Genomic DNA, 13,024 nt, shown 5'->3' with positions numbered 1-13,024 from the left:
ATATAGGAATCTTTAAAGGGGTATCTTTTGCACCGTATGATCTCAACACATAAATCTCTAATATGTTGATTTAGAATAAAAATATGGGCAAGAGATCTCTACTTGGTCGCATGATCTCTATACAAGCGTTTGGGTCAATGCGGGGAGTACGCCTGGGTATATACCCAATGGACAAAGGTGTCATTTCACGGTGCCCTATGATAGGGTGTAGGAAACACCACCAAATAGGGATTTTTTCCCTAAAAATATATATAGTATTATAAAATAAGGAAAAGGTTTTCTTGTCGGCATACTAGTTAGCAAATTTATAATCGAGATGGTATATTTTTTTAGGCCAAATGTTCTCTGTGCCGAGGGCACAGGATCCACCCAGACACATGGGGATGGAAAAAAATGACCACCCCGCCCCCCTGAATGGCTGTCCCATGTGTTTGGGCGCAATCTACACTCAAACAACTCATTTTTTTATTCTAAATCAACACATTAGAGATTTATGTGTTGAAGTCCTAAGGTGCACAAGATACCCCTCAAAAGATTCATATTTGTGGTCAACAGACCAGAAAACTCCCAAACCCATGAAATTATATAAGTAATAATTATTAAGGATTAAGGATTAAATGGGCACATTAAATGGGTCCTTGCAATTCTGGTTCTACTTGATTCTTTATTGGTTTTTTTAGTTCAAGAATCGTTGAGAAATTTTAGAAATCTCAACCTAAACTTCTATGTTTTCCCAGGATTATTATCCTCTCCAATTCCTAAGGTGTGGCAGTGCGGTCGTACTAGGTGGAGAGGTAGATACCTGGTAGCTGTTGCGTCCAACAGTCCATATCAATGAGATCGGACCGTTGGATGCAGCAGCTACCAGGTGTCAACATCTCCACCTAGCACTGCCGCACTGCCACACTTTAAGGAATTGGAAAGGATAATTTTCCATTTTCCATCCATGTTCTTTGGCTCCCTGCAATCTCTATTGTAATCGTTTGATTTTCAATTATTAAACACGTTATAGAAACTATAGTTCATATATGTCACTATAAAGTGAGAGTTAAACATCAAAATTGAGACCCAACCTATCTCCCCCGTAAGAAGATCAAAACTTTCATTACAGTGGAGGATAGGTTGATCCACATAAGATAATATTTGGCAATCAACCATTATTAAGAAATGATTATCATGAGGTTCAGACTTAACATGAGTTAAGATATTTATTTAAATCATAAGCCCATCTAGCAATAGTATTGATAATAGAAAAGGTATTGAGGTTAATACGATGAAGATATACTCAATACAAAACAACCAAATACAGACAAAATCATGTGCTCTTCAAATTTAGTCATCGATGAGTTTAATAAAAAAATATTCAATTAAATTGAAGATAGATGAAACTTGGAAAGATTTTGTATACAAACCTAATGGCCTTGCAACCCAAACTCTCTTATTAAATTCACAAAATATATATAAAAATATGCAAATGTAATTTATTTTTTTATGAAGTATACACACATTGTAAGCAATTGTAGACACTGAGGAGTTTCTTCCCTTGCATTAACACCCCATATTAGAATCTTCCATGTTAACAATTTAAACTTCAGGTGGACCTTAAGACTCCAAACAAAATTCCAAATGTTGTTGACATTGTATTAAACATATCCATTTGGGATCGAATTAATAATTTTCTAGTTATTCACAAAAATAATAATAATAATAAAAATTGTAGCCACCCCAGTAGTGAATGAATGATCCAGTATTAATAAGAGGACAAATCCAAAAAACTTGATGAGACATACTTGAAAGAATTCTTAACATGGCATTCACAACACGAGTAGAAAAAACAGAAATAACAATATTATAATTCCATTCACCATTGCCAATGAGTTTACTCTATAAAATTGCAGTTGGATAATTAAGAATCAAGACTCGATTTCAAATTGGCAACTTTTGTATAAAAACATTATGGTTCAACTCACAAGCCATGAGTTTACCAAATTAAAAAAATTATAAAAAAAAAAAAAAAAAAAAACTCACAAACCACGTGGCACATTGGATAATACTATAATTTTGTAAACAGGTAGACCAACGGTCTCCTATCCACATGTCAAGTTTCAACCCAAATAGAACTTGTCTGTGACAAAATAAAGTATTGAAAATTTCAAGGCAACTCATGAAAAATTTAATGTGTGGTCTATTCATACAATTATCTAGATATCCATATTGTTGATATTTATACATAGCTTCTAGGTAGCAAAAGTGTAGACCTTGGTATAGAGATACTTTACACAATAAAATTTCGCTTTTCAAAACAGTAGATGTTCAAAAAATAGGAGAAGGGTTTAACCCAAAAAAAAAACAATAATAATGGAAGAAGGAGTGTGTGCATCCTGGAAAAGATCCTGTCAATCTGGGCAGCATGCAGCCGTGTGCAGCGCCTGAGATGAGGTGGGCGCATTGACCGCCTTTCCCCTGCTCGGGCAAGACGTTGGACAGGGGGTAAGGCAGTAAATGCACACCGCCTCATCTCAAGCTCGGATTGACAGGCACCGAGTCCGTGTGCATCCCTACCTTAAAGTATTATAGCATGCAACTCTAACAACTGCATGTTGCAGTTCATGTGGGACTGAAATTTTGTTTATAAGTGGATTCTAATGTCATCTTTTTACCTTTTAAATTTCAGTCCAATACGAGTTTGCAAGGTGTCAAAACAATGTATTAAAAAATAATGACTGCCAAAGGGCTCCAGTTGGTTGCATGATTATACACGGGAAGGGTATGTCTATACATGAGAAAGTACATTGAATCTTAGTTTGAAATATGACATGTAACTTCTACCAATAAAAAAAAAAATGACATGTAACCAATCCACAGTACTCTCTAAACATCTGAATATTAGAATTTCTGTATCATCCTTTCACATTGCAAAAAACACATGATATGATTAAAACCATTACATCGGTATGTTGAATATTTTTTTCCTTAAAAAATCATATAAACTATATGAAAATATACTAAAAGTCATTGATTACATGGATAAATCCACAAATAGTAATCCAAAAATAAAGATCATTTAAGTTTTGTGTGTGTATGTGTGTGATTTGCACATATTTATTGTCTTTTTTTTTTTTGGTAAAGCACATATTTAGTGTCACATGGTAGGTTGAGCGAGGTTGAAAGTTAATGATATGTTTAACTCGAGGCCCTCTACTCACGTGTTAAGGGTCAATTGAAATGGAGTTTGTCAAGTGGCAGATCAAAGCATTGCAATTTTCAGGATATGAAGAGGATGTATGTAATGCATGATAGGACATATGATTAATGAGTGTAAAAAATTTGACTAGTGGCAATCAAAATCAAATGTCAGTTGAAATTGTAAAATCACCTTCTCACATGACACAATTAGGCTTGCAATATAAAGAGAGTTAGGTTCACGTTCATCTCATTCGTTCACGTACGAGAATGGCTCACAGTTGTTCAAATGGAATCCACTCTATGGGACTCATATGGAGTGGATTCCATCTGAACAGGTGTGAGCTGTTTTTGTACGTGAGCATGATCTTGACTCATATAAAGATTACCGATCTAGTTGGGTGGAGTAAAAGTAAAAACCTCTTGTCCATAAATGAATAAATAAGAAAGGAGAAAACTTTCCTTCACTACACAAGAAGGGTTCAACCACTATCCTAAGATCGTAAAACATCCTCTTATTTACGAATAGTTGAACATATCTCCCATTGTTGCGCAATACCCTTTCGCACCCATCTAGAAACCACGGTCAAGGGATTCCCATGCACTGTGGCTTAAGGAAAAGTTGGTCCAATAAGAAATGGCAAAGAGAGGGGGAGAACATAAAGCTAGAAATCTCTTTGAGGGTTGCCCGACTAGGCCCAAGAGCTCATTAGCATAAACAACCCAAGAAAAGCCCATCAAGCAATACGAAGCATGTTTTACACGCCATACGATACATGTGCTCAAACAAATACTGCTATTTGGTTCGATTTTGATTTTCACATGTTGTATCTTGAATCGAACTAAAATCAAAACTGAACCGATTTTCACATTTTGTTGGGTTAATTAAATGTTATGTTTGGAGTACTTTTTTTTTTCAATTTTACTCGTATATATTGTGTTTGACGATATTTTTTTCCTCTCCTCCTTTGACAGATCAACCGCAACACCCATTGCAACAGAAAAGAGAGAGAAATACAGAGGGGAAAAATAAACTAAATCAAACGTAATGTTTCTTTTTCTATAGGTCAAACCATCTTCTCATTGGTGGGTAAAGTTTATAGAGGTGATAGTAAGGACAAATTTGAAAGGGAAAAAGATTACTACATTGCGCTTGTACAAATTCCTTAATATTCTCTTCACTTCCCACATAAAAAATAATGTGACTTACACTAACAGTTCTCTCTCCTATCCTGACCATTTGGGTGCATATGAATGAAACCATTTTCCAACCCCTCATTAAGTGTAGTGGGCAAAATAAGGTACCCCAAGCATAACATATCAAACAAGAATTACTAGTTAAGAAAACAATGTCCAGAAGTGGCAATTTGTAGAACAAAACGAAAAATAAGAGAGCACACAATGCACAACACAAAAGGATTCACGTGATTCACCACCAAGATGGGAAGCTACGTCTACGGTCGAGCAACATAACAGATTTCACTATCTTTGAAATGTTACAAACCTTCTACATCAGTCCTCCCAAAGAAAAGAGCAATATATAGAGTAGCCATAACCCATAAAGTACAGAATTACCCTTGGAGCCCAAAAATAACCAACTAGTCAGGGTCGGACCAAAACTAAACATATGTCGAAATACATATCGTTTCAAATGTCTCGACGAGCTCTACGCAACACACACTCCTAAGGCCATCCGAGATTGTTTTGAGGCCGAAATGGTCCTCCGACCCACTTTCTTGACCGAATCAGGCTTCACCCCCCCCCCCCCCAAAAAAAAAAAAAAAATCTCTAAACATTGGGTACCCAATTGTTTTTAGGGTTTTTTTCAATTGCCCCCTAAAAATGGCCAAACTTACAATTGCCCCCCTAAACTTTTACTAATTTCACTTTCACCCTTGCTTTCCAAACTAAGTACCACTATAGTTCCTCCCGTTAGACAGAGACGTTAATGTTATAACCGATCCCAATTTTTTAACATTGATGGACCATTCTGCCCCTTGATAGGGTAGAATGACCAATTTGACCTAAAAAATTTGGTCATACAAAAATCTTTTTTTTTTTTTAATTTTATAAGAATAAGGAATCGAAGAGGGAATATTCCCTCTCCTTTCCCAAATCACAAAACAGAGACGGGCTAGGGTTTTTTTTAAAAGCCATTGCCGCCTCTTGTGGTGGCCGAACCAGGAGGTGGCGGCCTCAGAAGGATACAGCGAACGACGTCCGTCCTCCAGCGACCACGATGCCGGGCCCACTTGGGTTTGGCTCCACAGGCTTGGGTTGCTGCCAAGGTGGTTGTGGCCATTTGTTATCCTACGTCAATTGTTTCTATTGTTGACGCTGCGGCAGCTGTGGTTGCAGAGAGAAAGACCCAAACGTGGCTTGCAGATGCACATTGTTCGGCTTTTTCATAGAAGTAGAAGAATTTGCAGCTTCGTTTCCATTATCCTTCTTAGTCTGTTCCTCTGTTGAAAGGTAAAGCTTCAGGCTGATTTCACCACGAATGTGAGAGAACAAACTCCTTTTCTCAAGCATGGATAGCTGTGCAATCTCCTCTACTTCTCTGACAATGTTAGAACAAGAAATCCTCACCTTACCCAGAAAATGGCCAAACATACAAATGGGTTGAAGGATATCTGCAACTCATCTTCCACAATCGATTTGGGGAAGATGAGTTGCAGGTTATTATTATTTGTTTTTCAAGGGCATTTTTGTCATTCTACCCTATCAAGGGGCAGAATAGTCCATCAATGTTAAAAAATTAGGATCCGTTATAACATAACGTCTTTGTCTAACGGGAGGGATTATAGTGGTACTTAGTTTGGAAAGTAAGGGTGCATATGGAATTAATGAAAGTTCAGGGGGGCAACTGTAAGTTTGGCCATTTTCAGGGGGGCATTTGAAAAAAACCCTTGTTTTTATTATTTTTGGGCATTAAAGAGTGTAAATGGGTAGTTTGGTAATTACAATGAGCTCCTTTACCTCTAAGTATGACTAAGGGTTTCGCCATTTCCGCTCTGCCAAAACCCTAGTTTCTTTTCTTGGTCTGAGAGGTGCGGCCGCAGATATCTTCTGCTTACAGGTAAGATTCAAGACACCCCAACGGTGACTCTGAGTTCTCTTCTTTCTTCCATCTCAATTCTCGGTTACTCTGCTAAGTTAATTCTGGTCTCTAGTTGTTTCAATTCCTTTTATTTTGATGAGATTTATTCATTGAATCTGTACATGTACGCTTACGAAATATGCGTTTCATCCATCTGATTTGTATGTGTTTACTTTTGGATTTTCTCATGGGCTCTCTCGTTTAGGGTTTTTGGTTCTGTTAAGTTATATGTGCAGATACTTTGAGTTAACACAATACGGTGATCCTTGGTTCCAATTTCCGTCTCTTACGTAGATTGTAGGTGTTGCAATGTTTATTTTCATGATCAAGCTTTACCCTAAATCTCGTGGTTGGAATGATCTGATCAGTCTGAGATTTTGCGACTACCCAAGAGTCCATACCATTAAACACGCTATGTTTGAAGGCTTAGTTTTAGTTATCTATAAGATTGTGTCGTGAGGAGGTCAGTAGGCCTTATGTGCTTGGCCTCATCTTCACTTTGTGGTTGACTCCGATTGATAGGTTGGTAGGTTACATAGTTTGGCCACTTAATTTTCGTTAGTACTTAGTACATCATGTCCCTTCATGTGGGCTGTTTCAATCCACAGTGTTTTCATCTAAATATGTATATATGAGTGTCATCTTCATTGATGTAGTTTATATTGGTTTTTTTTTTAATAAATTTTTACTTATTCATGTGTGGATGTGATAATAATAAAAACAACTCAGTTTTTGTTGTGGTCGGTGTTCAAATGTTCATACTTCCATTTGATTCTTGATATTTGTCCAATAGTATGTTTTAGTTGAAAATTTATGGGATTCAGTATTGAGTTGGGACTTTCATCTTTAATTTTAGTTGGTTGTAATACCTTTTAAGTGGATAGGTTTTGTTGTGGTCGGTGGTCAACTGTCATACCTCCGTATGAACATGATACTTGTCGAATACTATGTTTTAGTTAAAAAATACTGGTATGCATCACATTTATTCGGTTTTATCTGTGGGATTCTATTTTATTAATTTTTTGGTAAAATGTTCTATTTTATTATCTTCTTTCCGTTTAGGGTTTAATTCATTAGACACTATGGTTTTGGCAACTGAGGAATCTATCAAACAAAATTGCTTTCTTTCATCACCCTACAAGCTGTTAGTGCAGAAAGTTCATTGCTTGTGCAACTCTTGGATTGGTGTGCACAAGATTTAAAATGATGTGTTCTGAGTTTTCTTTAAAGGATTTGATTCTTAATCTCATTATTGGCAAAAAAAAAAGGCTCAATTTCATCTAATTTACCTTCTTTCTTTTATGCAAAAACCTTTCTCATGTTATTGGCATTGTTAATGAATGGCACATCTTGGCGCTGTGATTCATTTGGTTTCCCGTGACCTATTTGTATATTAAAGTAAGTTCCTTCAAGTTAAGCCTTCTGCTGCTGGCAATGTATGAACTGGTGGATGCATTTGAAACTGATCTGAACTCTCATTTTTTTATCCTCATTATGTTTAATGTGTTTGGGCAGCAACAATGATTCAAATATCTAGTACACCTTAGTATCTTTTGCATTACCAGTCAGGTCTTATTTTGGTGTGAGAAATCAAACTCTTAGTATGGTGATGAAGGAAATTATCTTTTGCACTTATTCATGTGGCATTGTTCCAACGTAGATGAGTATAGTTATGAAATCTTCTGTTCCTGATTCAAATATTCTTAGCTGCCGATTCATTTATATGTAGAAGATCAAATTCTTTTTAGGACTTCTCTAAATGCAATCAGTGCCTACTGTTGCCTTTTGCAGGAGCAGTCTTTGTGAAAATGGTGAGAATCAGTGTTTTAAACGATGCTCTTAAAAGCATGTACAACGCAGAGAAGCGGGGAAAACGGCAGGTCATGATCAGGCCGTCCTCGAAAGTGATCATTAAGGTCCTCCTGGTCATGCAGAAGCATGGTTTGACTGAACTCCCATTCCTTTTTTATTGAATAATTCTATTTCATTTATTTATTGTTTTATTTTATTTTTCTGTTGCTTAACCTTTCTACATTATAATTTACCAGTTTGACTTTTCGACTCTTCATTTCCCTTCTACAGGCTATATTGGAGAGTTTGAGTATGTTGACGATCATAGGTCTGGAAAAATTGTGGTTGAACTGAATGGGAGATTGAATAAGTGTGGGGTTATTAGCCCTCGATTTGATGTGGCTGTTGCAGATATCGAAAACTGGACTGCGAGGTTGCTTCCCTCAAGACAGGTATAGCATTAGATGCATTACCTGATAATTTTTTAAAGCACTAGTTACAGAGGTTTTTTTTTTTTTTTTTTGGGTTTGGGGGGGGGGGGGGAAGAGACTTGTTTTTCTCCATAATTCTATACTGCAAAGAACTTGCTAGATTATATGGTCATTGACTGTGTGAAGGTTAATAATTTTGTCCGAATCATTACTGTTATATGAATTGTTATTCTTGGATGAATAGGACCAAATTCATTGTCTTATATTTAGATTTCTCTGAGTGGTATTGACCTATTGATTACAAAACCTGCAGTTTGGGTATATTGTGCTGACAACCTCTGCGGGCATCATGGATCATGAAGAAGCTAGAAGAAAGAATGTTGGTGGTAAAGTACTCGGTTTCTTCTATTAGGTAGAGTTTGGCGGGAGGATGGACATGAATTTTTCCTGCGTAGTTCTGAGAAGTTGTCTTTGTTTCAATTTGGAACTTTATAGGTAGGATTGTTTCTATCCTGCTTACTTTGGCTTGATTCTTGTTTTGTTTCGAGCTTAGTTGGGGAATATTTTTTTTTGGTATTTTAGAGCTGAAGCTAAAATATTTATTTGAAGAATATTTTTTGTTTGAACTTCCCTCCTGTTAATGTAATCTAGATTATGTGAGCCACATTTTCTATGATCTCATTGCAACCAAGAATCTATGTGCGATGTTTAGGTAGCAGGATTTTAAAACAAGGAATCAAAAATCGAATTGGATCCAGCTGATTTTGATCACGCCTTTCTCCTTTTATGGATTGCCTGCTTCAGAATGGCAGGAATTGGATTGGGCTTGGCTGATTCTTATTCTCATCTGCCGATCTGTCTGATCAGATTCATATTTTAATCTTTGGGCTGGAGATCAGTTGTCTTGATCTCAACTAAAGAATCTGTTGAGGAAACCTCAGCATCTTTGAAGGATCAAAACATGGGTGTCAACCTGGTGGATACCGATAAGTTTTGGTCTGCCCTAATTTGTTTCTCCACAGTTGGGCTCACGTTCACGTACGAGAACAGCTCTGAACCGTTCAGATGGAATTCACCTCATGTGGGACAGTACTGACAGTTGGCTTGGTCTCAAATTAAAGAATCTGTCCAGGAAACTTCGTCGTCTTTGAAGGATCAGAACATGGGTGTCAACCAGGTGGATACCAATAGGTTTTGGTCTGCCCTAATTGGTTTCTCCAGAGTTGGACACATGTTCACGCACGTGAGCGTATGAGAATGGCTTTGAACTATTCAGATGGAATCCACCTCATGTTGGACCACATGGAGTGGATTCCATCTGAATGGATAAGAGCCGTTCACGTTCATGTACGATGAACCTGGCTTGTTTCTCCAACCTGGTGGATACCAAGAGGTTTTGGTCTAGCTGATTCTGATTTTATTCTGTTCCAGATTGGCTGGAATTGGTCAGATTTTGCCAGAATCCTAGAAACCGTATATGGATTGCTTGCTTCAGAATGGCAAGAATTGGATTGGGCTTGGCTGATTCTTATTCACATCTGCCGGTCTGATCAAATTATTTTTTTAATCTTTGGGCTGGAGGTTGAGAGGAGAGGGGAGGGGGGGGGGGGGTGGGGGCGCTCGCTCACAGTCAGTTGCCTTGATCTCAAATGAAGAATCTATTGAGCTCACAGTTGTCTTGATCTCAAATGATGAAGCTGTTGAGGAAACCTCAGCACCTTTGAAGGATCAGAACATGGGTGTCAACCTGGTGGATTCCAGTAGGTTTTGGTTTGCCATAATCGGTTTCTCCACCAATTTGAGACCCCAAACTTTGAACACACTGTTTGGCTAATTGGATTTATAGGCCAGGCATGGACCTATTTATATTCGTTTTGGTATTCATGCTAGGCCTGAGACTAGGCTGTTTTAGTAACAGGTTGTATGTGGTGGTTCAGTACCTTTACAATAGTGAGGTCCAGTAGGTTTAACAGCTGCGGTCCATCCTAGGCAGACAATTTGAAAACATTCGTCAAATATGTGGCCAAAACACAGTGCCCAGCCGAACTTGAGGTTAGATATGATCTAGTTTGGCTAGGGTCAAACGCCAAACCTGTCCAAATTGATCCAAATCAGTGCTGACAGGTTAGATAAACCTTCTTAGTCATAGCAAATGTGTCAATGAAGATGGTTTTTTGGGGATTGTCAATGCCCAGATTTTTGGGTTCCAAGTTAGGGTAGCACACTAACTAGCCTATCAAGACTACCATCCATTCTAGGAAAAGCTCATTAGATAATCCTTTTTTTTTTTGGTAATTCTCATTAGATAATTCTTGGTAGTCTCGTAGTTTTCAATCTTTGAAAACTTGATTTTGCCACTTGACCAGTGAGAAGGGAACCCTCAATTCTTGCTGAGTGGTACAAATAGGCGGGCCATCCTTGGGTATGCTATCTACAGATTCGTCCGTAAAATCTACGCCCTCAGGCTTATCTCTTATATATTCTTTTTGGCAAAGGATTAGAATTTAGTTTTTCTTCAATTGTGTGGTTGAGAAATCTCTTCTCCGTTGGTGATCTGACCATGTGATTGTACCCTTATGTGATCATTAAACTTTCACCCTTTATTGCACAAGATTAAAAAAAACAAAAAAACCCCCTTCCATATGCTAATCTAAAGGTTCTGATATCATGAGAGGTGGGAATCATTATTCTCTCCTGTAACTGTACGGTGCAGTATTGCATCGTGCGGTGCAACAGAGACCATGTCGCACAGCTGGCCCCATATGATGCATACGGCCTCTGCAGCCACCACACGATGCAGTACTGCACCGTGCAGTAACTGCACAAGATAAAAATTATGAGAGGTGGAGTTTCCTCCATGGGCGTAGAGAAAAAAACTAATTCCTTTAGGGATGTTTTGATATGATTTATATTTTAATTTCATAGGGTTATAGATTGAAATTATGGTGTTGAGTATGATTTTTTCACCTTGGCTATGAGAAATCAATTTCAAGTCTATTCTCTGCTCCATTTAGTGAGCATGTGCTAATAACAAGGGTATATGTGTCATTTGATATTTTAAAAAGAAATAAAAGCAAAAGCATTAGTTCTCGATCTCCACCACTACCACCCTCTCCCTAAGAAATAGAGAGAATTTATTCTCAGAATTTGAATTACCAGTTTCTCATTCTTGAAATATTTCAAATGATTTCAATTTTTTTGATCAAAATTACTATTTCAATGAAATTAATCAAATCAGCCCTTTAAAGTACGTGATGCATCTCCCTTATCCCCCATTTCCATATGAAAGAAATGGAGGAGCACATTTAAGGGTATTTTAGTAAATATGGATGAAAGAGCTTATTTTACCCATGAAGGAGGATGTCTTAAGTTTCTCAGTTTTGAGATATTAATAAGGGAAGAATCTTTCAAAAAAGAGACCTTGAGAGCAGCGATCGAGGAATGGTCACTTAAATGTTTTTGTTATGTTTTTTGGGAGTGATGGTAAGATCTGAAGTACTTAAAATGGATCAAAAGAGAGCATATAAATCAATCGATATAAATACAATAACAAGTCAAAGCTATATTTATTTCTTAGAAACACAATTAATAAGTCAAAGCTGTACTTCTACTAGGCACTATTTTTGTATTATGATCACATATGATCAAAGAGGAGAACCAATCTTGAGTGTTAGTGATCTGAGATTGAGAAGAAAATTGCCAAAGGATTGTAAGTTGCCCAACGGCTGTGTTTGGTATGTATTATAATTGATTTTGCATTCTTGAATGATAATAACAACTATTTTTATCATCTAAGAATGCAAAAATCAACTTACAATGCATACCCAACGCTGTCAAAATACATGCTCTACGTATGTTCAAGAGAATAATTGGAAAAAAATTTGATCCTCATCATCCTCATCGTCACCACTGCTGATGTAGTTGCTCGATGCTCTGAAATCCATGAATAACACCCAACGGAGAGTATTACAGACTTCCAGTTCCACCATAGAAGAGAGAGAGAGAGAGAAAAAGTAATTAGGGTTTAAAAAGAGAAGAAATTGAGGTTTTGGAGTGATAGGGCATCGGGTTTGGATTTTAAGGGTGAGAGTGGAGAGGGATCTTCTCCGCATTTGCTTTGGAGCAAAACTTTCTACTCTCACTCACTTCCATCATCTTTTTCTTTTTCTTTTTAAATAAATCACTTTATATGTTTTGTTGGTAGTACACGTGGCAATACTCAAGTGTTTTCTTCGTTCCACCATCACATCTGAACCATTCGCCTACCTCCAGGCTCAGTTGAGTGCTTTTAGAGGATTGAAAGTAAAGATCTCTCGCCTGAAATCTCAGATCAATCCATGGTTGCGTGCAAGAGTGTTCTCCATTGAAACGAATCCGGACTTCCACCTCCAATTCTAGTTTTAAGGTTGAAGACAACCGAAATCATGGGTTGTTCTCTTTAAACCCTTCTTTCTGATTTCAAATAATACCCTCCTTTTCTCTTTAATTCTGTCTCTCCTATCCATTAATTTATTTCTCT

General features: G+C 37.3%; 1 protein-coding gene across 1 annotated transcript; it reads left to right on the top strand.

Moving 5' to 3' along the window:
- The first annotated feature begins 6,195 nt into the window (after positions 1-6,195).
- On the top strand, positions 6,196-9,174 carry LOC122651508 (40S ribosomal protein S15a-1-like). Its single transcript, XM_043844914.1, has 4 exons — positions 6,196-6,262; positions 8,075-8,224; positions 8,366-8,526; positions 8,819-9,174. Exons 2-4 carry the CDS (start codon positions 8,092-8,094, stop codon positions 8,915-8,917), a joined length of 393 nt encoding a protein of 130 aa, XP_043700849.1. The 5' UTR covers positions 6,196-6,262; positions 8,075-8,091; the 3' UTR covers positions 8,918-9,174.
- Positions 9,175-13,024: the final 3,850 nt, after the last annotated feature.

This window comes from Telopea speciosissima, chromosome 2, assembly GCF_018873765.1.
Source record: "Telopea speciosissima isolate NSW1024214 ecotype Mountain lineage chromosome 2, Tspe_v1, whole genome shotgun sequence".
NCBI classification, from domain to species: Eukaryota; Viridiplantae; Streptophyta; class Magnoliopsida; order Proteales; family Proteaceae; genus Telopea; species Telopea speciosissima.
Note: the sequence above shows the minus strand (reverse complement) of the source record. Positions and strands in the feature narration are given on the sequence as shown.